Genomic DNA, 26,909 nt, shown 5'->3' with positions numbered 1-26,909 from the left:
CCACAGAAACACAAAGCTTCAGCACAGGGGCTTCAGCACAGGAATAACCTCCGGTTGGAGGAGGTTTACAGGAACACGAAGCTATAGCCTGGGGGATCCAGCGCTTCAGCACAGGAACAGGAAGGGCTAAGGCAGGGTAAGCAGACGTGCTTGTGGCAAGCACATGATACCAGGAACAATGTGATTCCAGAATTATGCTCAGCCACATCCTGGGGGGAAGGGCTGACCCTAAATAGCATGGGCAGCAAATAGGGACAGAGCTGAATAGCAGGCAGCATGAAGCAGAGTGCAGTGTGAGTCCAGAACCAGGTGATTCAAATTGCCAAGTACAGGGAGGGCTTTGCCTGGAAGCTCTATAGCCTTGTAAGGGCGAGTTCCAGCCAAAGCCAGGACCTGAACCCTTACACCTACTGAGATTGTCTCCGACAGGGGCTCCCAATTCATTGCAAGATTCTGGAAAGCCTTTTGTCGCCGTTTGGACATTGACCTTCATTTTTCATCTGCCTACCACCCACAGTCCAATGGTCAGACAGAGAGGACCAATCAAACATTGGAACAGTTCCTCCAGTGCTATGTCTCCGAGCATCAGGACGACTGGGTGGACCTGCTGCCTCTGGCAGAATTCGCCTAAAAGGGGGGATTCTATAAGGATCTCCCAATATGGCCTCCAAGGCAGGACATGTGCCCCTACCAACATGACCACCAAGGCAGGGTCAGACTCCTTTTGAAGCAATTGCATACACCTGTCGGCTCCCTTTTATAAGGATTCATTACCCTCCCCTCCTTGCCTGTGCAAGGTTCTGTTTACCTGGACTCCTGCTGTAACCTTATCCTGCCTGCCCTGTTCCTCCATGTTGCCGATCCCAGCCTGTGACCATGACCACCCTGCTTTCTCCAGTCTTGATCTCAGAACTATGACCCTTACTATTCTGCCTAGCGGGTCTGTCTTCTGGACAGTACACAGCGGCGTACGCGACTGGAACAGGCCCAAGTCTGGCAGTCGGACTTAAGAATTTGTCACTTCAGGACATCAAAGGCAATTCAACTATTATGGGCGGAGTTGTTGTTGTTGTTTTAGCAGGGGATTTTGGATTGAAACTAAAAAATTCAACTATCCATTTATAAATCTCAGTATTTTTTGTTGTTTCTTAGATTTCCCGAGCAACGCCAGGTACTTTCAGTTAGTAATTACATTTATGTAATTATATAAATAAATGCTCTGCTGGTAAAATGTTTTTGTATACATGTATTTATTTACATATTATGGGGCCTCTATAAAACTCACGTGTTGGGAAGGATCCCTAGACATTTTATATGAAGAGGTATGTGCAACCTGGGATGCATACAGAGAATATCCAAAAATGTGCTTGAGTAACAATGATATTCGACTCTGAGGTCGAAACGTCAAGTCCTTGGCAATAAATAGCTTAATAGAAATCTGCAGTGCCTTGCCTCCTTCATTGATTACCCTTGGTATATTACGCAGAGATACCTGGACCAGGAGCACCGATAGTTGTATCTTTTGTGTATTATTTATTGGTGTGCAGCTATTTCCAATTTTACACGCATGCGCACTGCCATGGGAGGCCGACGTGCTGACAGCAAGTCCGGCGCATGCGCTTTTGACTTCAACCAGCTACCAGCAAGTGGGCACGATTTGACCGTCTGGCCGTGCTGCACATTCGCAGTGTCTTCCGCTGCTTGTTATTGTGGGCGGGATCTGGTGCGCGCGCGGTTGTGCATGCGCAGTGCGCGAGCGGCGCTCGGATGGTGGCCTGTCTGGTGTGTGTGTGTGGGCCGGAAATCCGTAAGCGCGGCCTTGAGAACCGATACATTCCCGGAGAGGGGCGATACGAACGGAGGGTGTCACAGAGCAGCTAAATACCGAAGCCTGCGGAGGGGGAAGCATTAGGGTCTGCACCAAGGGACGCGAGGGACTAGAGGCCCCGAAATGGAGCCCTAGCGGCTCTGAGGAGAGAGATACAGGCAGGCGGAGGCCGAGGGAGAGCCGTGAGGGTGAGCCGTGCGGGGGGGGGGGGGAGGGGTGGAGTGAGCCGTGCGGAGGGAGGAGGAGGGAGAGCAGTGCGGATGAGAGAGGTGGGGGTGGGTGTAATTACTCAAAATAATGGGCGGGGGAAGGGGGGGCTTACAGAGACAGCTGTGTATCATATGAGGGTGAAGAGGTCTTTGCTTGTTTTGTAGAGAGGAGGGGGTGGGGGGAGAGAGAGGCCTCTGCCCGAATAGAGAAAAGCGAGAGAGAGAGGCCTCTGCCCGAATAGAGAGAAGGGGGGGAGAGAGAGGCCTCTGCCCGAATAGAGAGAAGGGGGGGAGAGAGAGGCCTCTGCCCGAATAGAGAGAAGGGGGGGAGAGAGAGGCCTCTGCCCGAATAGAGAGAAGGGGGGGAGAGAGAGGCCTCTGCCCGAATAGAGAGAAGTGGGAGAGAGAGGCCTCTGCCCGAATAGAGAGAAGGGGGGGAGAGAGAGGCCTCTGCCCGAATAGAGAGAAGTGGGAGAGAGAGGCCTCTGCCCGAATAGAGAGAAGGGGGGGAGAGAGAGGCCTCTGCCCGAATAGAGAAAAGCGAGAGAGAGAGGCCTCTGCCCGAATAGAGAGAAGGGGGGGAGAGAGAGGCCTCTGCCCGAATAGAGAAAAGCGAGAGAGAGAGGCCTCTGCCCGAATAGAGAGAAGGGGGGGAGAGAGAGGCCTCTGCCCGAATAGAGAAAAGCGAGAGAGAGAGGCCTCTGCCCGAATAGAGAGAAGGGGGGGAGAGAGAGGCCTCTGCCCGAATAGAGAGAAGGGGGGGGGGGGGAGAGAGGCCTCTGCCCGAATAGAGAGAAGGGGGAGAGAGAGGTCTCTGCCCGAATAGAGAGAAGGGGGGGAGAGAGAGGCCTCTGCCCGAATAGAGAGAAGTGGGAGAGAGAGGCCTCTGCCCGAATAGAGAGAAGGGGGGGAGAGAGGCCTCTGTCTGTATATTTTGGAGAAGGGAGAAAGACCATGTTGTGTACTTTTAGAGGAGGGAATAGACCATCGTCTTGTGTAGTTTGGGGGCCTGGGAAAGGCTTTTAGGTGTTCTTTTATGGGGTGTGAAGAGGCCAGCTGTCACCTTGTGTACTTTAAAGGGGGAGAGAGAGCGTTCGTTACCTGGTGTACTCTACAGTGGTGAGATAGGTTTGCATACTTTGTGGGTGGGTACTACTTTCTTAAGAACGGGGAGTGTAGCTGTCATCTTGTGTACATTAAGGGGTGTCATCTTCTGTACTCTAGATGGGTGAGAAAGTTGCTTTGTGTGTTTTAGAGTGGGAAAGAGGCAATAGTCTTGAGCACTTTAGGCGAGGCGGTATGGTGTACTTTAATGGTAGGGTGTGTGCTGCCAGTTATACGTTGTGGGTGATCTGGTGTGGTTGGGAAAGGTATTCATATTTTTTTATTAATATATATATATATATATATATATATATATATATATATATATATATATATATATATATATATATATATATATATATATATATAGTGAGAGAGGTCATATGTAGTTTGGAGTTGGTGGCAGAGGTGTTCTTTAGATGGGGAAAGAGGGGCTGTCTTGTGAACTTTAAAAGAGGCAGAAGGGGTAGAGAGGAGCCATCATTTTGTGTACTTTAGAAAGGGAAGGCTGTCTTATGTACATTAGAGAGGAGGAGAAGCTGTGTTGTGTACTTTGGGGCGGTGTCTTGTGCACTCTAGAGAGGTGGGATAGGTCAGCTTGTGTTCCTTTTGGGGCAGGGGGGTTCATCTTGTGTACTTTCGAGGGTAGGAGATGCCATCTTATGAACTTGGTGAAGTGTCCATCTTGTGTGCTTTGGGGAGTGGGAGGGGAGGCTGTCTACTGTACTTTGAGGCATAATGGGTCACTTTGTTTACTTTTGATGTGAGGAAAGATTCAATCTGCATGCATGTTATTCAGGGAGTGAGAAAAGTTTGCTGCTCTGCCCGCTCCCAGATTCGCCCTCTATGAGGAGAGCGCAGTATTGTGTAGTTTATGTAGTTATCCGAATACTCTGTTTATTTATTGAAACCTGGGGATAATTCTAATTTGTGTGACGATTGGCAGTCTAATTTTCTTTGCCTTTTGCAGTTTGACGTGACCTTGCTCCAAAAGAAAGTGGCATGGGTGCAAAAGAGAAGCTGGAGGCCATGTTAAACGTGGCCTTGCGTGTCCCAAGCATCATGCTGTTGGATGTCCTCTATCGATGGGACGTCACCTCCTTCTTCCAGCAGATCCAAAGAAGTAACCTGAACAACAACCCACTCTTCCAATACAAGTACCTTGTGCTCAACATGCACTATATTGGTAGGTAATAGAGTCGAAAGGTGCAGTCTGTTGTACAACCAAAAACAATGAATTACAGTGACATATTAAAGAGGCACTCCATACAACATTTATTTATTTTAATAGGTTTGAAGCAGGTGGTCTCCATAGTTGAACCATGTTGTTTTCAGCTCGACAAGCATTTTCTTTTGAACAGGGTTATAACACTTTTACTGTGCCCTAGGTGGCAAACAATGCATGATAGGCCATTCTGGTACAAAAGGTCTTTAATTATCTGATAATGTGGTTATTATTTTCTACAAGTAAAATAAACATGGTGCTTGATTTATGCAAGTTTTGTAAATGCTTAAAAAAAAATTGGCTGGTCACATTTGATAGAATCTTTAATATAGTGTACTTTTTTTTATCCGTCTGTTTTAAAAAAAATGTTTTTTTATATGTAGTTCAGTTTTTAGATACATCATACATTTGGGAGTTTGGCTACAAAGAAACCTTAACCTCCTATATTTATTCATACAGTTTATTTGTATTTGTTCCAAGTGTACTTCTAATACTTATTCAAGTTAATAGTAAATATTGTCATTTTTTTATAAAGCGCCATTCTAAATAATATCTGGGGAGAGTCAATAACGAGGTTTAAAGTCTCCAAGGTATATGCTTTTGAGACTGTTAACTCTGACACCCGCAAGCCTGCATGTCCGACCTCTTAAGAGGAGACTCGATATTGTCCAAAGCTGAGATCGGACGAAAACTTGATGAATTAACTGTTTCGGCCAATCGCTTCAGACAATATAGAATTGCCCCTTCATCTTACTACTGAGTCACTCTGCCACCCATAGATTGCTCTATTTCAACCACAAGAAATGCATGAGTGGGATAATGTTTTAATGTATGTATATTACTTGTTTCTTAAAAACTATTGCAGCATATTCCAATTATTTTAAGCTTGAGGCATAAATGAAAAGCGAGTACCTTCTGTACCGTTATCAAAATATTTGCGCAGATGTGCTTTCCTGCAGCCAATATATGGCGCACAAATTAGGGCATCCAGATTACTTACTTCATGGAAAAGTACATGTTTAGTCAAGTTAGAATTGCTGTTGTGTTGAGAGACCTGCCACAAAAAGTTAGTTCCCAGATAAACAGGGCTCAAAACATCCACCCGCTTGTGACTTGTGAAAAATTGGGGGTGACATCTATGTAGCTGACAGACTGACTCCCGCAGTACATCTTTGGAAGCACAGCTGTCAATCACCAGCCTTTCCTGCACCATTCCCCGCAGTGGACGAGTGGCCACCCACGATAGACTGGTGCAGGTAGGTACGTTTTCAAGCCTTGTTGAAAAAAATTTGGGTCAGTCGATTATGGCTCAAATGTTTGTGTCGGTGCACTTGTCTGCATCACAAATGTGTAATTTGCTGCACATTTTTTAACCAATTAGATTGTAATCTATTCGGTGCAGGGACTCCCTTGCCAAAATGTTAATGTTATGTCCGAAGCACTTCTCCCCTTTGTGATAGTTATATTATTTGTTATCTATATTATTGTCACGTGTATTACTGCTGTGAAGTGCTATGTACATTAATGGTGCTATATAAATACATGCATACATACTGTACAACCAAGGGTGTTTATATCATCTCAGACCTGGGAAAGTTTTTGACCATCAAAAAGAAATGACGCAGAGCGCTCGGTTTGATTCATACGTTTGCTTATGGCTTCTTAAGTGACACTCCATACATTGTAAGTTGACGTACGGAAGTATGATTGGAGTAAATTATATGTTGAGCAGAGGTGCAGCAACTTTTTATTTATTAATTTGGGTGTCCGTTTTTGCTCTGAACTTCCCTTGATACTTGTAAAAATTCTAAAATGTTTAACGGATTAGCCCACTTCACTGTAGAGAATTTTGTAATCGTTTTCTTTGTTTGCAGTATGTGAAGGAAAGGTGGCCATGCACTGTACCTGCTTTCAGAGCACTCGGTATTAAAAGCAAATCATGTGGACAATGCGACTAAAACAAGCAGAGTCTGGATGAATTAATGTCACCGCAGGTTCTTCACAATAGCCATGCCAATTGCAAATGCCCCATAACTTTAAAATAAGGCAAAGGCAGGAAATAGTTTTTAAAAATGTTATATTATACATAGAAAAAGAGTCAACGTCCGTGAAAGGGACCCTATCGTTGGCCCTTTATATATAACCTTTTATAATTCCCTGTACATTTGCCTTGGTAGTTTAATACTCCCATATGCTGGGGGCTGCAATATTTAGGTAACGGGGAGAATACACATTTTTATGTTTTACATTAGGCCATTGAAACTATATGCCCCAGAACTTTACCTTTATGTCCCTGCCTGTGAGAAAATTTATGTTTTCAAATGATGTACTAAATGCAAACCGTACACTTTCTATTCTGCCCAATATTTATTTTTTGTGCCACTACAACTGTTGTAGCTATTGTGGCTGCTTATCTTCTGCCTTCACATGCTACTCGCCTGTGTCCAATCACTGAAGTAAGATCTTGGACATGAGTAATTGAGGCTAAATAAAGAGACCAGAAAAATACAGAATAGAGCGGAGAAAAGCTGACCAGAAGGAAGGTGTGTAGAGAGAGGGGAGAAGAAAAATGTGTAGGGCACGTATAAGGTGTTATTTAAGTGGTAAAAACAATTAATACACTGCAAAAGCAGCCGGGATAGCTGCAGAAGGGGGCACAAGGTTATTTACAGGATGCAATTTTTTTTGTTTTTTACATTTAATAAACTAGGATGTGAGGTTTTTGAGTGGAGAATGCTATAAAGCTGCTGCTTAAAGTTGCAAAATTCTCATACTCTGCTAACTTGAAAAAGCAAAGTCTCTTGATTAATGCCAATATAGGTTCTTCACATTAGCCAGGCACTGTGGAAATGCTCCATAACTTGACCGCCTCCTTTCTTCTTCACAAACACCTCCGTTTGAGAAAATGTGTATTTTCTATTCGTGTATTTAATGCAAACAGTACCCTTGCTATTCTGCTGACTGTTTTTTCCGTGTGCTCATAGAAACTAAAGTATGAGATTACTGGGTGAAGTTACCATTCTGTCCCTGAACTCAGAACATTCTTGTAACTGGAATACCCCCAGCTCGGGTAACATTTGAAAGATTTCGCCACAATATTTGACCTCATTTGCCATAATTGCCGACAGGCCAGTCAATAAGTTGAGGCATCATTGTAACACATCAGTGATTGGCTGCAGCTGGCGTTCTCTTTCTGAACTGGAGTCCCTAGACATATGGAAGCAATCGTTCTGCTCTGGGGGAGCTCCCAATTCTTTTAAGCATGTATTGTGTTTGATTGTTAAGGAAAAGTGCTTTGTGTTGTGAAGTATTTCATGGGATTTTTACTCATTGCCTTTCATGGGATAGATGGTGCAGGAAGAACGGGGTAATTTTCAGTAGAAAACGCCCTTTAAATGTCTGGGGATGAGTTCAACTTCTAGATCAGTGGTTTCCAACTTTTTATTTATTTATTTTTTGTTTTGTTAAGGGACCCTATAATTGTAGTGTGAAATTATGCGGAACCCCAACTGTCTCAGCGCATCTGAGACACATGCATTGTAAGGAACCCCAACCCTCTCTAATTGTGCGTCCGACATCACCTGCATTGTAAATTCTTCTGTATTTGGTACAATTTTCTAAGGACCTGAAAATTGCAGGGAACCCTTCAGGGATGCCCAGGGAACCCCTGTTGAGAAACACTTCTAGGTATTGGGCATGCCATTCTGTGCTCTGCATGGCCACTATGTTTTACTGGCTACGAGACTGAAACAAAACCTCCGGTCACTAGAAAGCTTAGTCATTATGTATATTGACTCTGGTAATAGCTAGGCTGAACGTTATGGTTTAAGAAGACATTGGATTTCATACCAAATTCTCCTATCTCCTGCAGGTTACATCCTGAGTGTTGTACTTCTGACTTTACCTCGGCAACATCTGGCCCAGCTGTACCTATATGTTGTTACTGCTCTGTTGCTGTATACAGGGCATCAGATTTCCAGGTTTGTTTTGATTCACGTTTATTAGAAATATTATTTTTTAAATAACTATAATTCTATTCTGCCCTATCCCTTGTGGGTCAGATGCGGTTGGGAAATGGTAGAAAACGCAAGCAATTCCTGCGGAAAGTAGAAATTTCACGATCCTATGGAGGGGGATATGAGGGGTGCCACTGTTCTCTTGAAAGGGGTCTTATAACAGTCAATGTAAATAGGATTGTGTCTTCCTCATTTTAAGCTGAAGGACATACTACTAGGAGGGAGAAGCAGGTTTAGGAGTCTCACTGAGGCGAATACAAAAGCTGCAATTTCGGAGCTAAAACATCTCACGTGGTCAACTGGTAGCAAACAAATTCCTCAAAGTGCAGGTCTCCTCTAGGACAGAGGTACAAAGTAGAGCTCTACTCACAAGTTCACAATGCTATTCTTCATTTATTATAACAGCCAAGAACAAAGGAGAAACAACTGATGAAAAGTCCATATGGGACCTGAAACATTGTTTCTCCTCTGTTCTTGGCTGTCACAATAAATAAAGAATTGCATTGTGAACGTGTGAGTAGAGCTCTACTTTGTCCCTTTGTCCTAGAGGAGACCTGCACTTTGAGGAATTTGTTTGTCTATGTTTTGTGTTGACTGCACAAGCAGGATTCTCCTCGCCTGAAACGGTTTCACTTTCGAACTGTACAACTGATAGCAATGCCACCATGATGGAACATTTTTTTAAATCATACCAGTATATTGCTCAACTCTATAAACAAGGAAAGCCTATACAGTACTATTCATAGGGGTTTTCCTCTTTGCATCTCAGGGATTATGTCCGGAGCGAATTGGAGTCTGGCTATGAAGGGCCGATGTACCTGGAGCCATTGTCTTTGAATCGGTTTATCGCTGCACTACTAGGTACGTTTGATTTTGATCTTTACTTGGAAAATTCTTAACTATGTTACAAAGTTGTCATGTGTAAATCGGCTATTAACCATTTTTTTCCCCCAAAACTATCTTTATTTGAGGAACATTTTTGTTCATGTTGCAGAAAGGAAAAGTGGTTGCATTGAAAATACACAATTGGTTAAACATTTGACTGTTTGTGTTTTTAACAATATAGATCCCCCTATACCATAGCCTATTTTCTAGTTACATACAGGAATTCCCCGCATTAACGTACGCAATGGGACCGGAGCATGCATGTAAAGCGAAAATATACTTAAAGTGAAGCACTACATTTTTCTCCTTATTGATGCATGTACTGTACTGCAAACGTCATATACATGCATAACCAATGTAAATAAAGCATTTGTAACAGGCTCTATAGTCTCCCCGCTTGCGCACAGCTTCGGTGCAGGTAGGGAGCCAGTATTGCTGTTCAGGACGTGCTGACAGGCGCATGCGTGAGCTGCCGTTTGCCTATTGGGCGATATGTACTTACTCGCGAGTGTACTTAAAGTGAGTGTCCTTAAAGTGGGGTATGCCTGTATAGTACTCTAGGTATCCTAAACATGTTATCCCTAGCAGCATCGTTGGGTGTTTAAATTAGATATATTTTTTTTTTAACCAATTTTTTAAGTTGATTTAGAACTTTGTTTCTCTACTCGACAAACCATCAGGTACTGTGATTGTCTGGTTTTCACTAAACTTGTATAGCACCTATATGAAAGTTCTTCATATGTTCTACACTAGGAGTGGCCAACTCCAGTCTTCGACTGAGTCACTGATTGAGTCACCTGTGCTGAAGCAGGTATGTCCTGAAAACCTGACCTGTTGGTAGCTCTTGAGGACTGGAGTTGGCCACCCCTGGTCTACACCATGTGAGATTTCTTGATGGCAATTTAACAATGTTCAAAATAGACTACTTCTTACTGTATGTAGTCCTTGTGAAAGTACTTCACGGTACTATTATCCTTCAGGACTTTATAAGTTTCTAATGACTCATGTATTTCAACATTAATCAAGATATTTCATACTGGTCTCATAAAAATTCACAAACCCTAACATTATTTAATACTAATAGCACTTTGTCGTAGTTCCTTAGCAAATGTGAAACGTTAATGGCTTTGGTGAATGATCAGTAGTTAACGGAGAAACCTATGCCACACCATTATACGTATTGGGAATTAAAAAAATAAACAGAAATGATTGACTGATTCAGTACAAGCGTAATTGTATAACAACAAACCAAGGAATACACTTTTTGTTGTATTTTGTTTGTAACATATTCACATGTTTTAACTAATTACCCAGTAATCGGTTCTGGTCTTAACTTCTTGTGTTGTAGGCCAGCTGGTGGTATGTACGCTCTGCTCCTGTGTGATGAAGACGAAGCAGATCTGGCTGTTCTCCGCTCACATGCTCCCCCTGCTGGCCCGTCTTTGCCTTGTCCCAATGGAGACCATTGTTTTCATTAACAAGTTCGCCATGATTTTCACTGGGCTTGAAGTATTGTACTTCTTGGCATCGAACCTCCTTGTGCCATTTAATCTTGCAAAGTCGGCATACAGGGAGCTTGTTCAGGTAAGACGCTGACATGAGTTTATTACCGTATTCGGTGCCTTTTTGACATTTTTCCTAGCCATCAGAAGGCGCTGACACCCGTAAACCTCCTTGACATCCAGAATGTCATTGGAAGAGCTATTGCTAGTTTTCAAAGCGAGATCAGTCACCGTTCTTTAGGAGCGGTGGATGCAATCTGAACGGAAGAGAAGGATCATGGGAATGCAACCTCCATGTGATCACTAGTCCGCTAGACTTACGGCATCAAAAGGTTGACCTTTTTAATGGTATTTGCTGATACGACAATTTTATGATCGTTCTTTAAAGGCGATTTTCACTCTTAATTTTGAGGAAAAATTAAATATTTAAACATTTAATAATCATTTACTTATAGTAGTTTAAATGTTGTACTTAAATTAAGTGCTGAAGCTAAGAAGTGCTTTATGGCAGTGAGGACGATTGGGTTAACCTTCTCCTTGCTGAGTGGGACAGGAACAAAACACTCCCCTCTTGCACATAAGGTACACCACCTCCTATACTCCTGCGCTATTTATTTTTCCTCCTGCTGAACGTGCTGTGTGCGGGGCTTACGTTGTGCTGCTGTCCTGCCTACCAGACGATTCTTGGGCGTCCGAAGCCCCCAGTGTCTGACCCCGAGAAAGGTCTCCTCTGTGAAACCTGCTGAGGTTGGGCGGGAGGTCTGGAGGCCTCCATACTGTCAGAGGCCGAACTCGGCCGTGCTGGTAGTGCACCATCCGGTAGGTGCTGGGAAGGGAATCCAGGATCAAGAGCCAGCCCTGCCCCTTGCAAGATATGCTGTTTGAGAGCACACAGAGAAAATACTCCTCTTTTTATGCGCATCAAGTTATTAAAGGTACCAGAATTTCCGTCATATAATCCCCAGCGTTGTATAATCCGCAGGGCTATCAAACAAGCGAGATCAGGGTCTTCATTTTTACTTAGCCCGCCATCGTGGCTGCTATCTTCTGAATCGGCTGCCTCAGAAATTCCCGTGTTTCGGAAGGCATTTGTAATTTAGTGCTTGCATCATCCCAGGATTCCTGCACCCAACATGTTACTTCGCACCGTGTTGCTCAGCGCATTTTTCTAGTCTTTGTATACGTGTAAAGTCCGTCAGACATTCATTTTTTTCCCAAGGCTTTCTCACCGTTGCCTTAAAGGATTTGCTTTCTTCAACGTCCAACGGCCGTAACTTTTTTTTGTAATTCCACCTGGAATTATCGAGCGCTTTTGATTTCGGTTTGAATGTGAGCTTTCAGAGAGTCCGTTATTAAGAGACCTTTGGGTTGAAAAAATGCTCCTTTGCGTGTTCACCACATGGTGTGCAACCACCTTGTCATAATACTTTGCTTCAGCCAACCTTTTTCGTTTACTTCGACTATAACCCCTTTTGGAAACTCTTCCTTGGGTATAGGAATTTCCTATTAAAAATAATCTGTGGATCCAACTTTTATCCACCAGCTGAGCAAGCCAAAAACAGTAACGTTTGATTTTTCAGGAGCTGTGTTAATTTTTTTTTTTTGTAAACTTGTTCTTTATTTGCATTTTTTGTTAAGAACAATGGGGAGTGGGGTACAGAATATAAAAAGGGCTAGGATGTTACTTTTGAATTACATGTATTTGTATCGTGTATATAACACCTTTTTGGTGGGGAGACAATAATGACATCACTGTTGGGACAGCGTATAAAATAACCAATGGAGCTGTCGTTTTTAATGGGAATAGTACAACTTCCACAAGCATCAACAGTACAGCTTGGAGGACAGTCAAAACTAAGCAGCGCCGATGTTTATAATTTGACAAGGACCATAATTGGATTTCTTGACAGCATCTTTCGTAAATTTCAGAAAAAACCTTGACGCGCAGACTTTGACCGACGGTTGTTCTGTTGCGCATTCTTACATTTTTGCGGCACATGAAATGATAGCATCACATGGGCCCACCGTGAAAACTTTGCAGTCTCATTTCTTGATCCATTATTTGAGCCTTAATCCAAATCTTCACTGTGGAAATTGGGAGACCAGCTTCTCGTTGAACGGTGATCCATCTAAAGAGGTTTTCTTCTAAATTCGGCCAGGCTAGGAGACTGTGGCGATGCGTTCGTCATTGCTTTTCTACTTTCGCAAGCCTTTCTTTCATCCACTTCAAATAACTTTACTGATTCACAATTCCCGGCCTCTTCCGCCATTTTCACGACTTTAAGTTTAAATCCAGCGGTATAACTCGCACGATTTTTTAAAATGTCAATACAGGTGTCACGGGAGACCAGACATTTACAACTTTATACCGGGATCATATCACTGAGCAAAACCAAATTATAAAATTAAATTGTCATTTATTCCATTGAGACAGACGTTCACACAGTGGATTACAAAATACAAGAGAAAGTCACACTTACTGTAAGTCACGCTGTATCTGCTCCGGAGACACCAAGATCCCTTGACCGGGAGATGGCACCAAACGTCCTGGTACTCTTTTCAGCTTGAAGTTCCTGCCGCGACCGCTACGTCTCTTCTCAGAACTTGGCCCCGCAAAGTGGGATTTAGAAAATGTATTGCCTTGAAAATTATCTGAAGCCGGCTTGTGTCTATTTCTCCCAGCATCTTTTGGTGATTTCAAATTTGCCGCTGCTATCTTGGCACTCAAACCTTAGAAAATCTCTCCACCGGATTGACTGCAGGGTTTCTTATAGTATTTTGGAGTTCATTCACAAAATACTACAGCCAATCCCAGCGTGGATGCCCCAGCACAAAAGAAGTTCATGATCAAACACCAAACAGGAAAATGTGGCTTGGTAGCCTCCTGGCTACTTGCTGTTGTAGGGGGATCGTCACATGCCGAAGTTGGATGCGCCAAAACAAAGGGTTAACCCCCACGATTTAGTCAGGACCCTCTGCTGAACTTGACACTGTGACTCTCACACAGGTGTCACCTCTTCATACTGGGGCATTCACGCAAGCCCCTGCCTCCTTCCAGCTCTACAGCTGGCAGTTCTCTCTCCAGGGGCTAGTAGACAGACCCCTGTCGGCACACACTGTTCCATCAGGCCTGCTTAAATAGCCTGAGTTCCCATTCACAAAATTGGAACGTCAGGGGTGGAGTCCGGCTTGGCTCTTGCACTATTTGAGTGGCACAATGCTTCAGCTTTGGAGTAAGTATCTTCCCTATAAGGGGCGGGTCTCGCCCCAACTACCTTAACGTTCCACCTGGCCCACACAAAGATAAACCCTCTGACTTAATGTGAGCCTATTACTCAGCTGTTCGTTGCTAGTTCATCTACACAAATAAAATGCAAGCAGCAAAGATGTCTCTTAACCCTCTGCAATTCTCCATCAAAGTGCACAGAATAAGTAGATTGGCAACACACCTACTGCTTTCACATGTTGTAAAACACTATGTACATTACAATGCAATACAAGGTACATTTGAAATATACGGTCACATGTCATGTATAGCACACACAGTACATTGAAATAAACGGGGAACACCCAGTTGCTCAACATTAACCCTGTTGTTACCCTGCCTGGAGAGAGGGAGAGATTTTTAAAAAGCTATCACTAAAAGAAAGTAATACTTTGATTTTGAAAAATAGAGGTATGCTAGCAAACTTTAATGTGTACTTTTTAAGGAATATAGAATATGTATCTACAGGTGATCATGTTGTAACGGGTACTATTTAATTATGCAGGTGGTGGAGGTATATGGCCTTCTTGCGCTTGGGATGTCTCTCTGGAACCAGCTGGTGGTCCCAGTTCTGTTCATGGTGTTTTGGCTGGTCCTTTTCGCTCTTCAGATCTACACATATTTCAGCACGCGTGATCAGCCGACCTCTCGCGAGCGTCTCCTTTTCCTCTTTCTTACAAGGTATTGTGTTTTGTTATAACGTGCCATCTTCCTGAGCGAAAAATGAGCATAGAACGCAATTGCTATACAAATCTGAGACCAAGCCAAAAAATACCAGTATCAACATTCTTGCCTTTTTTTTTTTTACGATCATTTGGAGTCCCCTAATTATTATAGCTGCCGTCCAGCCGTTCTCTTTATTGCCCATAGAGAACGCAGCACTGAGATAATAGGTGGCTCCTCCTGATCATTCTACTCTGTAGCCTCTTCGTTATCAGTGGAGACAGATGCTTTGGACTGTGATAAGATGTTTTGTATTTCTGTTGCTAAGGAGTGTCTGATGCAAAGGCGATAAGTGAGCTGATCTGGCAGCAGCAGAAATCTTGTCTATTACTGGCATGGAACTGTTACTGTTATTTTGTTAAAAGTAAGAGTTTAATAATCATTGACTTGAACAACTTATCGCATTCCTGAGATGCTCCTGAAATGAGGATACACTGTAATTTTGTGTCCACAGATGAAGAAGGAAGAGTTCATTTGTCAAATGCTTAAAGGGCTCTTGCCCCATTTCTTTGTTGGTTTTCTATTTGTTTTAATAAATGCAGCAAAGCAATTATCTAAGCCAGGGGGGGGGGGGGCGCAATCTTTTCCCCATGCCAGCTGTCCCCCTCTCCTCACGACCCCCCCCCCCCCCCCTGCTTACCTTGACTCTGGCATCATGCCGTCACGTTGCCATGGCAAAAATTCAATTGGAAGTTTCCCCCTCTCCACTCTCTCGATTTTAATAAGAGTGCTGGATTTTTGACAATCCAGCAACGGATTTCGCTTTCAATATAAAATCAGAGTTTGGATTTTTAAAAAGAAATCTGCCCAGGTTATATTTAACTGCGGATTTCAATGAATCTGCTCGGCTTTTTTAGTACCCAATCCGTAGACCCATTTTGGTGCAGGAGACGGATTTGGTCCGCGGAATTCTAGGAAACTGATATGGTCCGGTTCGCCCATCTCTAGTGGTGTGAAGGGAAAACAGAAAAAAGGTTGTGTATATACTGTACATTCATGTGCAGATAAATATAGAAGAAATGCATCCTATTATCTTACAGCAGTGCATGCATATTTGGCACAAATGGTCAAGTATGTTGTCAAACAGATTGGAAAAAAGTGTAACCGGTGTCTATTATACTGAAGATCTCCGATAGCCTTCAAAATTACCAGGAAGGAGGGTGAGTGATTCATGTGACTATCTTCTAGAAAGACCTTGGGTTGGAAGGAAAAAAAGAGGCCATCTTGGGAACTGAACCGTGGAGACCACATTTTGCACAACCTGTGGCATCTTTTATGTATCCAGCTAGTGAGTTTCTCCATGGAACATGCCTTCTGTATTTAATTTATAATCTGTTTCAGTCCCGCGCTAGCCAGTCTGGCTATTACACAACTAGTGGATACAGATATGTGGGACGCAAGAACGCTTCTTAGTTACATAATAGATGAGGTTGAGAAAAGGCCTACGTCCATCAAGTTCAACCTATGCTAAATTTAGACTACAGATACATTATCCTATATTTGTACAGGTAAACCCCGTTATAACGCGCCCCGTTATACCGCTAAACGGTTATAACGCGGTTTTCACGTGGCTCCTGTATTTTTTTTTTGCACACTGCACACACTCCCAGCACTCACTGCACACACTACACTGCACACACTCCCAGCACTCTCACTGCACCACTGCACACACTCTCACTGCACACACTCTCACTGCACACACTCTCACTGCACACACTCTCACTGCACACACTTACTGCACACACTCTCACTGCACACACACTCACTGCACAAACACTGCTCACAGCACACTGCATACGCACTCTACACTGCACGCACTCTACACTGCACGCACTCTACACTGCACGCACTATACACTGCACGCACTCTACACTGCACGCACTCTACACTGCACGCACTCTACACTGCACGCACTCTACACTGCACGCACACACTCCCACTGCACACACACGCACACACGCACGCACACGCACACACTCCCACTGCACGCACACGCACACACTCCCACTGCACGCACACGCACACACTCCCACTGCACGCACACGCACACACTCCCACTGCACGCACACGCACACACTCCCACTGCACGCACACGCACACACACCCACTGCACGCACACGCACACACTACCACTGCACGCACACGCACACACTCCCACTGCACGCACACGCACACACTCCCACTGCACGCACACGCACACACTCCCACTGCACGCACACGCACACACTCCCACTGCACGCACACGCACACACTCCCACTGCACGCACACGCACACACTCCCACTGCACGCACACGCACACACTCCCACTGCACGCACACGCACACACTCCCACTGCACGCACACGCACACACTCCCACTGCACGCACACGCACACACTCCCACTGCACGCACACGCACACACTCCCACGGCACGCACACGCACACACTCCCACGGCACGCACACGCACACACTCCCACTGCACGCACACGCACACACTCCCACTGCACGCACACGCACACACTCCCACTGCACGCACACGCACACACTCCCACTGCACGCACACGCACACACTCCCACTGCACGCACACGCACACACTCCCACTGCACGCACACGCACACACTCCCACTGCACGCACACGCACACACTCCCACTGCACGCACACGCACACACTCCCACTGCACGCACACGCACACACTCCCACTGCACGCACACGCACACACTCCCACTGCACGCACACGCACACACTCCCACTGCACGCACACGCACACACTCCCACTGCACGCACACGCACACACTCCCACTGCACGCACACGCACACGCTCCCACTCCCACTGCACGCACACGCTCCGACTGCACGCACACGCTCCCACTCCCACTCCCACTGCACGCACACGCTCCCACTCCCACTCCCACTGCACGCACACGCTCCCACTCCCACTCCCACTGCACGCACACGCTCCCACTCCCACTGCACGCACACGCTCCCACTCCCACTGCACGCACACACTCCCACTCCCACTGCACGCACACACTCCCACTCCCACTGCACGCACACACTCCCACTCCCACTGCACGCACACACTCCCACTGCACGCACACACTCCCACTCCCACTGCACGCACACACTCCCACTCCCACTGCACGCACACACTCCCACTCCCACTGCACGCACACACTCCCACTGCACGCACACACTCCCACTCCCACTGCACGCACACACTCCCACTCCCACTGCACGCACACACTCCCACTCCCACTGCACGCACACACTCCCACTCCCACTGCACGCACACACTCCCACTCCCACTGCACGCACACACTCCCACTCCCACTGCACGCACACACTCCCACTCCCACTGCACGCACACACTCCCACTCCCACTGCACGCACACACTCCCACTCCCACTGCACGCACACACTCCCACTCCCACTGCACGCACACACTCCCACTCCCACTGCACGCACACACTCCCACTGCACGCACACACTCCCACTCCCACTGCACGCACGCACACACTCCCACTCCCACTGCACGCACGCACACACTCCCACTCCCACTGCACGCACGCACACACTCCCACTCCCACTGCACGCACGCACACACTCCCACTCCCACTGCACGCACACACTCCCACTGCACGCACACACTCCCACTCCCACTGCACGCACACACTCCCACTCCCACTGCACGCACACACTCCCACTCCCACTGCACGCACACACTCCCACTCCCACTGCACGCACACACTCCCACTCCCACTGCACGCACACACTCCCACTCCCACTGCACGCACACACTCACATGTCAGCAGCCCCCCTCCCACCCCCCTCTAACATGTCAGCAGCCCACCCCCCCCTCCCCCCTCTCACATGTCAGCATTTTTTTTTAAATTTATTTAATTAACTGGCGCCTGGCCAGAGTCATCGCGGGCCGCACAGAGAGGCCAGACGGGCCGCATGCGGCCCGCATGTTGTGCAGGCCTGGTGTAGGGCTTCCGGACACCTCTTCCTTCCTTCCCTCCTCACTCCCTCCCTCCCGATCAGGCGCGCGGCGGCCAAATTTTTTTTTTTAAATTAGCGCACCCCCGTTACTAACGCGGTGGTCTCGGGGTGGACCCCGAGGACCGCGCTATAACGGGGTTTACCTGTACTTGCATTATATTGATCCAAAGGCAAACAAAAAATCCTAGTTCGTCTAGGTCTTTACATGGTCTGTGTAGAAGACAGAGCCATCGATCACTAGGGACTGATATATTGGACATCTTGCGTAGTAAAAAGACTGTAAGTGTATTCCATATGGGAATTATTTTAGGAGAAGTCCACCAAAGCTGTATGTAAGAGCCGAGCTGGCTGCGTCCCCTCCACTACACTGTAGGCACATTGGGTTGTATCTGTGCAGGCATAATGTTGTGAAGTGCCATCTATGTAAAGTTTAAGGCCATTTTCCTTAATGGTGGTGCAAACCAAGGTCTTTGCTATAATTTCACAAATATCAGACCAGTCTTCATTAACTATAACCTCCCCCAAATCTCTTTCCCGGGCAGACCTAAATCTGGGTTCTTTCTGGAGAGAGCACACTGCCAGTTAGGAAAGTAAGTGAAATGTCTGATTCGCAGATATTCATAAAAAGTGTGTTTACTAAAACCATAATACTACTGAAAATGTTGAAAAGTGAGACTTCCTTTGGTAGAGAAATTCTTAAAGAGTCCCTAGTATTTCTAACAATCATAAGCCATTCATACCAGTGAGAAAGTCGGACTTCTAGAAGAGTGGTCAGAGGGGAGGGGATCCCTGGGCCACAGAGAACGATATTAGGCCAATAGCCACATCTGAACGCACAGGTTGCTGTAAGGGAGTGTTGCGTTTTCTAAGTCAACTAACACCCTTTTAGCCTTTGGAAGGAACCAAGCAGGCAAGTGACTCAGTTGGGCAGCCCAATAATACTTGAAGTAAAGAGATACCAGGCCTCCTTCAGAAATCTGTTTATTTAGGAGGGATTTTAGACTGGGTTTACTCCCAGCCCAGATAAAAAAAAAAAAAAGGAAAAACTACTCAAATTCCTTAATTGAGTGAAACCGGGAGTGAGTGCAAAAGTTATAGAAACCTGGGAAGGGCATTTTTTTTTTACATTTTATTTTTAAAACCTTTTCTTTTCTGATTTTCATTCTCCGTTCTTGGAAAGTGCATTTATTTGGACACTTCTACTGCCAATCCGTGAGAGAGAACAGCGGTTCCAATCATTTCCTTTTTCAGTCTTCTAAGCGGCTGTAGGTAGTTGCCCTCCTTGTGTCATACGTTGTGGTTATATTAATACCCACATATTTAATTGTATGCTTATGCCACTTGAGGGTAAGAAATATTTTAAGAAGGTTTAATAGTGGGGAAATGTAGGTTAAAGCTCAGGACCTCCTGTTTTAGATGCATTGATTTTGTAATTCGATGTCCAAATGTCTTTAGTTAAGCCATCAGATTAGGTACGGAGGTTAATGGGTGAGAGGTGTACAGCGAAGACAAACCGCATCCATGACGTGTTCCAACCCAATTAACATATATGATGGAATTTGTTTGCTGCTTTAATAACAAAATAGGAATTTTTAAAGGGAACAGCACCTTTAGAAAGAAGCCACATGGTTGAAGAAGATGGGTGATTGCTTTATAGGAGCAGGTCTTGTGCTGTGAAAGCGGGCCAGAACCACGTTGCGATATCAGCATTTTGCCTTCTTTGCAACCCTATTCTCTCGAGGGCTCCCCATTTATTTGTATTTTCTCGACCTCTATGTGAATATGCACGATTACTCCGTGCACTGGGCTAGAAAATGGCTTGAAGGAAGTGTCCTAGTCTCTGACACTTTCTGGGCTGGTAAAAGCATGCAGCCATTATTTGATTTGTTTCAAAGTCAGGGTATGTTTTAGAATGTAGTTTATGCTCCTAACTGAGCAACAGTGTCTCCGGAAAAATGGGTATCCTCTTTAGTTCAAATTTTGACTAAAACTTTTCAATGACATAGCCAGCATGGCAAAAGAAAAGTCATATATATACAATTATTTTATTTCTATGTTTGGTACATATGTGAGTACCTGTTGTAAGAAATGCTGAACACTTTTAAAGGACATCTACCCTGATTGCAATTGTATCACTTTCATGAATATACCTCTCTGTGATATTTCTCTCTTTTTATTTTTTATTAGCATTGCCGAATGCTGTAGCACCCCATACTCCCTCCTGGGCTTAGTCTTCACTGTTTCCTTTGTGGCTCTCGGTGTGCTAACGCTCTGCAAGTTCTACCTTCAGGGATACCGAGCTTTCATTAATGACCAGGCTATGAATAGGTAAGTGTCCATGTGCCTGCCCGCTGCTGCAAGAAGAGCTAGTATGTAGGCAATAGGATTCAGTAGTCTGGTGCGTCCAGTATGTACCGAATGACGAGCTGTTCAGATCAACATTGATGTGCTTTTTACATCCTACGGTTCCTTGAAGCCAAGTTGTTTTTATTTGTACCTGCTATGCGTGAATACCATTTCAAATGGGCAATGCTGTCCAGGATGAAAGTAAACGGAGAATGGGCGGCAGGCTTAACCGTTTGTGTACCGGAGGAGCCGCAGCACCAGAGTGCCATAGTCATGTTGCGATCACACGACTGCTCCTCCTGGAGTGATCATATGACCGTGGTGTCACTAAGGGAATGGAAGAGGAGTCATCCCCTTTTCATCACAAAGCGTACTGTGCTTGGCAAGAGCGGGGAGGCGATCTCCCCTAGAACAGCTAGCAAATAGGACGTATCTCTATAGAACCAGACCCCATGACGTAGTAGCTACATGAAACAGGCAAATATAAATATTCCTAATTAACATTACTCTAAGTAATCCATTTTTATTTATTTTTTTAACAATATTTAATGTCTTTTTTTGGTGACTTATGTTTGCAAGTCTTCAAAGCCCCAGGAAAAATATGTGCTTTTCTCTTTTGTTTGCAAAGTGTGGTGCCATTGTTTGTCAAACTGGTAAACCATAAGTAGCGGATATGTTTAAATCCAGTGTTCCTGAGAAAGGGATGCATATTCATTTTTCATGAGAGAAAGGTGCAATCACCCTTATATAAACTGTCTTACTTATTTGTAAGGAAGCCAGTTGCACGGATTAAAAATCATTTTTTTTCTTTGACCCGGTCTAACTATGTATTTTTTACCTTGCGGCCCAATTTGTACTTTTTTTTTTCTTTTCTACAAACTGGTCGAAAAACCTAAAAATACCACTGGTACTGTATGGTCCCCGGATGTTGCAGGACCATGTATCGGCTGCACGAGACCCCCCACATTCCGGTACATGTAGGAAACTGCTGCGTTAAGCTATTACTTTTGTCAATGGGGCACTTAACTTAAGCAAACCCGATTTTGGTATACCTGCCTATAATTCTTGCATGATTATAGTTATGCACAATATTGACTGTTTCCATGCAAAAGTCCTGGTGAGAGAGCTGTAATCGCACCCCAATACATTTAATACATTTTTTCTGGTTCGACTTGGATCCATGTAAAGTATTTGGGTTCTAGTTGCCGCAGATGGCCAAAATGATAACTGCATTGTGTGACCAGAGTGGCTAAGTAAGTGGTAGTGTCTTAAGTCAGAAGTATATCACTTTATATGAGAGTTGTGTATTTGGGAAGAAAGAAACTTTGCATGCTACATGCTGGACATTTTTATAAGTGGGTTGTAGTCTCTTCGTAGGTCCTGCTTTCATTCTCAAACAGGAAGTTGTTTTGCCAAACTATTTCAGTACCCAGCAGCACCCTTTGTTCTCCCACCCTCTCTGGTTTACTCACAGGAAACTTGCCATCGTCGGGCCGACTTTAGTTTCATTTCAATAACTTCCTATGTTTAGTCCTGCCATTTCCATTTGCTTACGTTTCAAAATAATGTGAATGCCAAGGAGTGCAGGGATTTATTCAACTTTATATAGTGCAATTTAGTTTCTCAGTTCTGTGATCTGCTCTGTAGGAAATGCTGCCGCTGCGTCACATAATGTGAAACGCAGCGGGGTGGTCTTTTTTTCTGCTGTGGTCACTGTTCTGTCCACGTGATTTGTTGGTAATGGTCTTCTGTCTACAGGGGTATGACAGAAGGTGTGACTCTGCTGATCCTGGCTGTGCAGACAGGGCTGATTGAGCTTCAAGTGGTCCACAGAGCCTTCCTCCTCAGCATCATTCTGTTCATTGTTGTGGCCTCCATCCTGCAGTCTATGCTGGAGATTGCAGACCCCATCGTCCTAGCTCTTGGCGCTTCACGTGACAAGTAAGTGTTTTCAGAATATCATGTCGCGTTTTAAGCGTTTTGTCACAAACCACACCAGCAAACGTTAGGAAATAAGTTATGATGCAGCGAGTCCCAGAATATAGCTCTTAAAGCTATTACATCCCAAATTAAAATGCTACTGTAATTCATTGCATGATCTAAGAATGGTCAATTCAACCTTTGCAACAATGTATGGTATAATTCACTTTAAAGAATCAGTGTTTGGGGAGCAAGTATTCTGTAACTAGTACATGCAGTATGTTTTGTATATTTTTGTAATGGCCTTGAATTCATTCCAGGGCTGTGCTTTCGAAGACCAAAATAAACTCATGGCAGTGACCTGTTTAAGAGGTTTATTCTGCATGATTCCTAAAAAAAAAATGATATAACCATAATTGGACCCTTCTAAATATATTTAATAAACTGACAGGGAGACATTTGATTTCCCAAACCTTCTCCCTTCTGCGTGATTTGACTGTTGACCAAGTTTGCACAGACAGGCCCACCACACCGTATCTTTATTGGCTCTGACCAAGATAGAGTTTGGTACGGGTAGAGGAAACAAGTGATTAACAAACAGTCCCCCATTCATAGGACCCCAAGGAAAAAACACAATTGTGAATTAACGAGGGCAATTAAAGCTTTGCTTTTAGCATGGTTGTGGTTTTTAAGGGAGCTAAGTTTGTTGAATTCTTTACAGAAGGTTCTTTTGTTGGCTGGCTTTGTGACAGTGCACCTTTAATTCAGGTATTCATTCTGTCTTCTTGTAGGAGTCTCTGGAAACATTTCCGTGCTGTCAGTCTGTGCTTGTTCTTACTGGTTTTCCCCTCTTACATGGCCTATATGATCTGCCAGTTCTTCCACATGGACTTTTGGTTACTAATCATCATATCCAGCAGCATTCTCACCTCCCTGCAGGTATGGGCTGAGTGGTGTCTGAATATCAGTGGTGCTGAAAATTAGGCTAGTTACGTGCTCCACAAATGTCTTAACTCCTATTTGATGTGTGTTGTGACACCGAATAGATTATCAAGTTATTTTTTTAGATGTTAGACCTATGGGGTTTTGAAAGCACCTCACAATATGATTGAACCTTTGAAAAATGCTCATGTTGGTCCATTTAAACTGGAATAAAATCCCACTCCCGTGGAATCAATGTAGCTACAACAACTTGGTCTACTTGTAGATTGCAGAGTAAGATGAAGGAGCACAGCGTCCACTTGATAGTGCAAAAAATGTAGATAGGGCAACTCCAAGAATAATGGAAAAATATTTATTGTACAAACAGCATCAGCAACGAAGGTATAGGAAATGCACCAACGCGTTTCATTTGATAGGACTATATTGAAAGGCACAGTATAAATTAAATTTTAGCACAACTTGTCTCCGTTCATTTCCCTAATTTTTTGTACCACAGGTTCTTGGGACCCTTTTCATCTACGTCTTATTTATGATTGAGGAATTTCATAAGGAGCCAGTAGAAAACATGGATGAGGTTATTTATTACGTTAACGGCACGTACCGACTGCTTGAGTTCCTGGTGGCGTTGTGTGTTGTGGCATACGGGGTATCAGAGACGGTCTTCGGCGAGTGGACGGTGATGGGCTCCATGATTATCTTCATCCATTCATACTATAACGTCTGGTTGCGAGCCCAGTTTGGCTGGAAAAGTTTCCTCCTGCGCAGGGACGCAGTGAACAAGATCAAATCGTTACCGACCGCTACCAAAGAGCAACTAGAGCAGCACAATGACATCTGCTCCATCTGCTACCAGGTGTGTAACCACTGTGCTATCATGTTACAGCTAACGGCATGTGTGCATAACATGAAGAGATTTGTGGGAATTGGTAGTGAGGAGTATCCAAGTGGTAACTGCTCTCCTCTACTACCTCTTTTGAATGTGTGCCAGTCTGCTTACTGTTATGAGGCAAAACTGTACTGTTAAGGGCAGGTCTTACATGGTGACATTAGTTGAGTATTATTAGTTGACCAATAACTAACAGATTTACTAAAATGGTACAGCAGTATTTTGTCAGTGACACGTCTTATTTTTACTACCTTTTTGTAGGACATGAATTCAGCTGTCATCACTCCGTGCAGCCATTTCTTCCACGCTGGATGCCTTAAGAAGTGGCTATATGTACAGGAGACCTGCCCTCTATGCCACTGCCAGTTGAAGTCCCTGTCTCAACAGGCTGGCTTGTCCATTAACCCAGCAGTAGAGCAGAATATACCCAACCCGCAACCAGTGGAGGTTTCCAGGGAAGAGACCATGGCTCGTCTCCCAGAGAATCTGGCCCATAATCCTGCAGCTGCACTGAAGCCAGAGCTCAAAACTGAAACTCAACCTGCCGAATCAATGGAGAAGAACGAAGAGGTGCATGTGAATAAAGATTCTGAAGGATTGAAAAGCAATGAGTTGTTTAGGGGGGTAACCACTCGAGAAGAAGAGCAGCCTGAGGACCTAAGTGAGAAGCTTATTCCCCAAGCAAGTGAGGTTTGTGCAGGAATGTGATGTTTTGCCTGCAGGTACAAGTTATTCCAAATCCAAACCCCATGCTGCCACATGCAGCGTTCTGCTATTCCGAGGAAAGGTTACCGTTGACGCTGATCAGTGTATGCAAAATTTTCCTGTGTGGATTTTATTTTTATGTTTTGGTGCCGATGAAGATGATTACAGCAAACAAGCAAAACATGATCCTTTTCTAGCTTCTGCTAGTCACTGCCAATGGATGCAAATCAGTGAATATCCTGGGAGGGCTCTCTTGAGTGTGGGAAAAGATGTGGGTTGTGTTTTTTTTTTTTTTGTTTGTTTGTTTTTCCCCATTGAGTTAATGGATGGAGAATAATCAAGTTCCCGTGATAGGCCCATATTCAGTTGTACTTGGTTATTTTCCTGTATGGATTAACTAAAGCATGGAGGATAATCGTGGCTGTCACAGGCGTGATGGCATATAAGAAGGATGCTGCACGCTTGCATGCACACTTGCTCGCACTCAAAGTATACGCACTTGGGGGTTATTCCCGGGTGAGTCATCAATTATGACTTTAAAATAGATGATGACATCTGCAGCCTCAAGTAATTCTGACTTTTTATTTTTGGTAGTATTGCATTGCAGACGGCCTTTGCCCCTGTATGAAGTATAATGGAAGCTCAGGTGATCACTTTCTCCTCTTGCAAAGTGGGATGAGTTTCATTGCACAGAAGGGGTTTCAGTGTGAAATTACTATAGTCTTTAAAAAAAAAAAAAATAACAGTGTTAAATGATGGCAGTATTTGCACTTTTTGGAAATGAGTACATAGTCCTGTGTATGATCAAACTCCGCAAATGCCGTTTTTAAGGCTGATAGTAGTACTAGCACTTTTAATTTTTTTTTTACCCTGACCAAGATGTTGTGTGTAAACTTTTTCATTAATCATGGCTTTAGGTGGAAAAGAAAATAACACAGCTATTTTTTATGTGAATTTTGATATGAAAAAAAAATAAATACGAACCGAAAAGCATTTAAGTTATATTAGTAAGCTTTGGCTGTAGAGCAGGGGTGGGCAACTCTGGTGCTCAAGGGCCACCAACGGGTCAGGTTTTCAGGCTATTCCCTTCAGCACAGGTGGTGCAGTCTTAAACTGAGCTACTGATTGAGTTACTTGTGCTGAAGCAGGGATATCCTGAAAATCTGACCTGTTGGTGGCCCTTGAGGACTGGAGTTGCCCAACCCCCGCTGTAAAGGGAAAAAGTTGAAAATGCAATTTTCCTAATGTAAGATGTGACTTTATTTTAGAGAACTATATCATTTGCTTTTTTTTTTTTTTTTTAGTGGTACATTTGGATGTAGACTGACAGACATAGCTGAATGTCTTAATAAATTATATTTAAACATG

General features: G+C 44.4%; 1 protein-coding gene across 3 annotated transcripts; it reads left to right on the top strand.

Moving 5' to 3' along the window:
- Positions 1–1,716: 1,716 nt before the first annotated feature.
- RNF145 (ring finger protein 145) lies at positions 1,717–26,909 on the top strand. Of its 3 annotated transcripts, none has more exons than XM_075602206.1 (11): positions 1,717–1,807; positions 4,112–4,327; positions 8,238–8,346; positions 9,152–9,243; positions 10,616–10,851; positions 14,540–14,715; positions 20,930–21,070; positions 22,847–23,029; positions 23,800–23,947; positions 24,447–24,803; positions 25,098–26,909. In XM_075602206.1, the coding sequence occupies exons 2-11, from the start codon at positions 4,144–4,146 to the stop codon at positions 25,542–25,544; spliced, it is 2,073 nt and encodes a 690-aa protein (XP_075458321.1). In that variant the 5' UTR covers positions 1,717–1,807; positions 4,112–4,143; the 3' UTR covers positions 25,545–26,909. The 3 variants fall into 3 exon arrangements, with proteins under 3 accessions (XP_075458321.1, XP_075458319.1, XP_075458322.1); XM_075602204.1 differs by having other exon boundaries at positions 1,734–2,016; XM_075602207.1 differs by lacking the exon at positions 1,717–1,807 and adding an exon at positions 2,889–3,156.

This window comes from Ascaphus truei, chromosome 5 (genome assembly GCF_040206685.1).
Source record: "Ascaphus truei isolate aAscTru1 chromosome 5, aAscTru1.hap1, whole genome shotgun sequence".
Taxonomy (NCBI): Eukaryota; Metazoa; Chordata; class Amphibia; order Anura; family Ascaphidae; genus Ascaphus; species Ascaphus truei.
Note: the sequence above shows the minus strand (reverse complement) of the source record. Positions and strands in the feature narration are given on the sequence as shown.

Excerpts from the sequence above, each read along its gene's own strand:
- RNF145 (XM_075602206.1), top strand. The coding sequence starts at position 4,144 with ATGGGTGCAAAAGAGAAGCTGGAGGCCATGTTAAACGTGGCCTTGCGT. Across the intron at positions 21,071-22,846 it reads AATGACCAGGCTATGAATAG|GGGTATGACAGAAGGTGTGA; the intron begins GTAAGTGTCCAT and ends TTCTGTCTACAG. Across the intron at positions 24,804-25,097 it reads TCTGCTCCATCTGCTACCAG|GACATGAATTCAGCTGTCAT; the intron begins GTGTGTAACCAC and ends ACCTTTTTGTAG.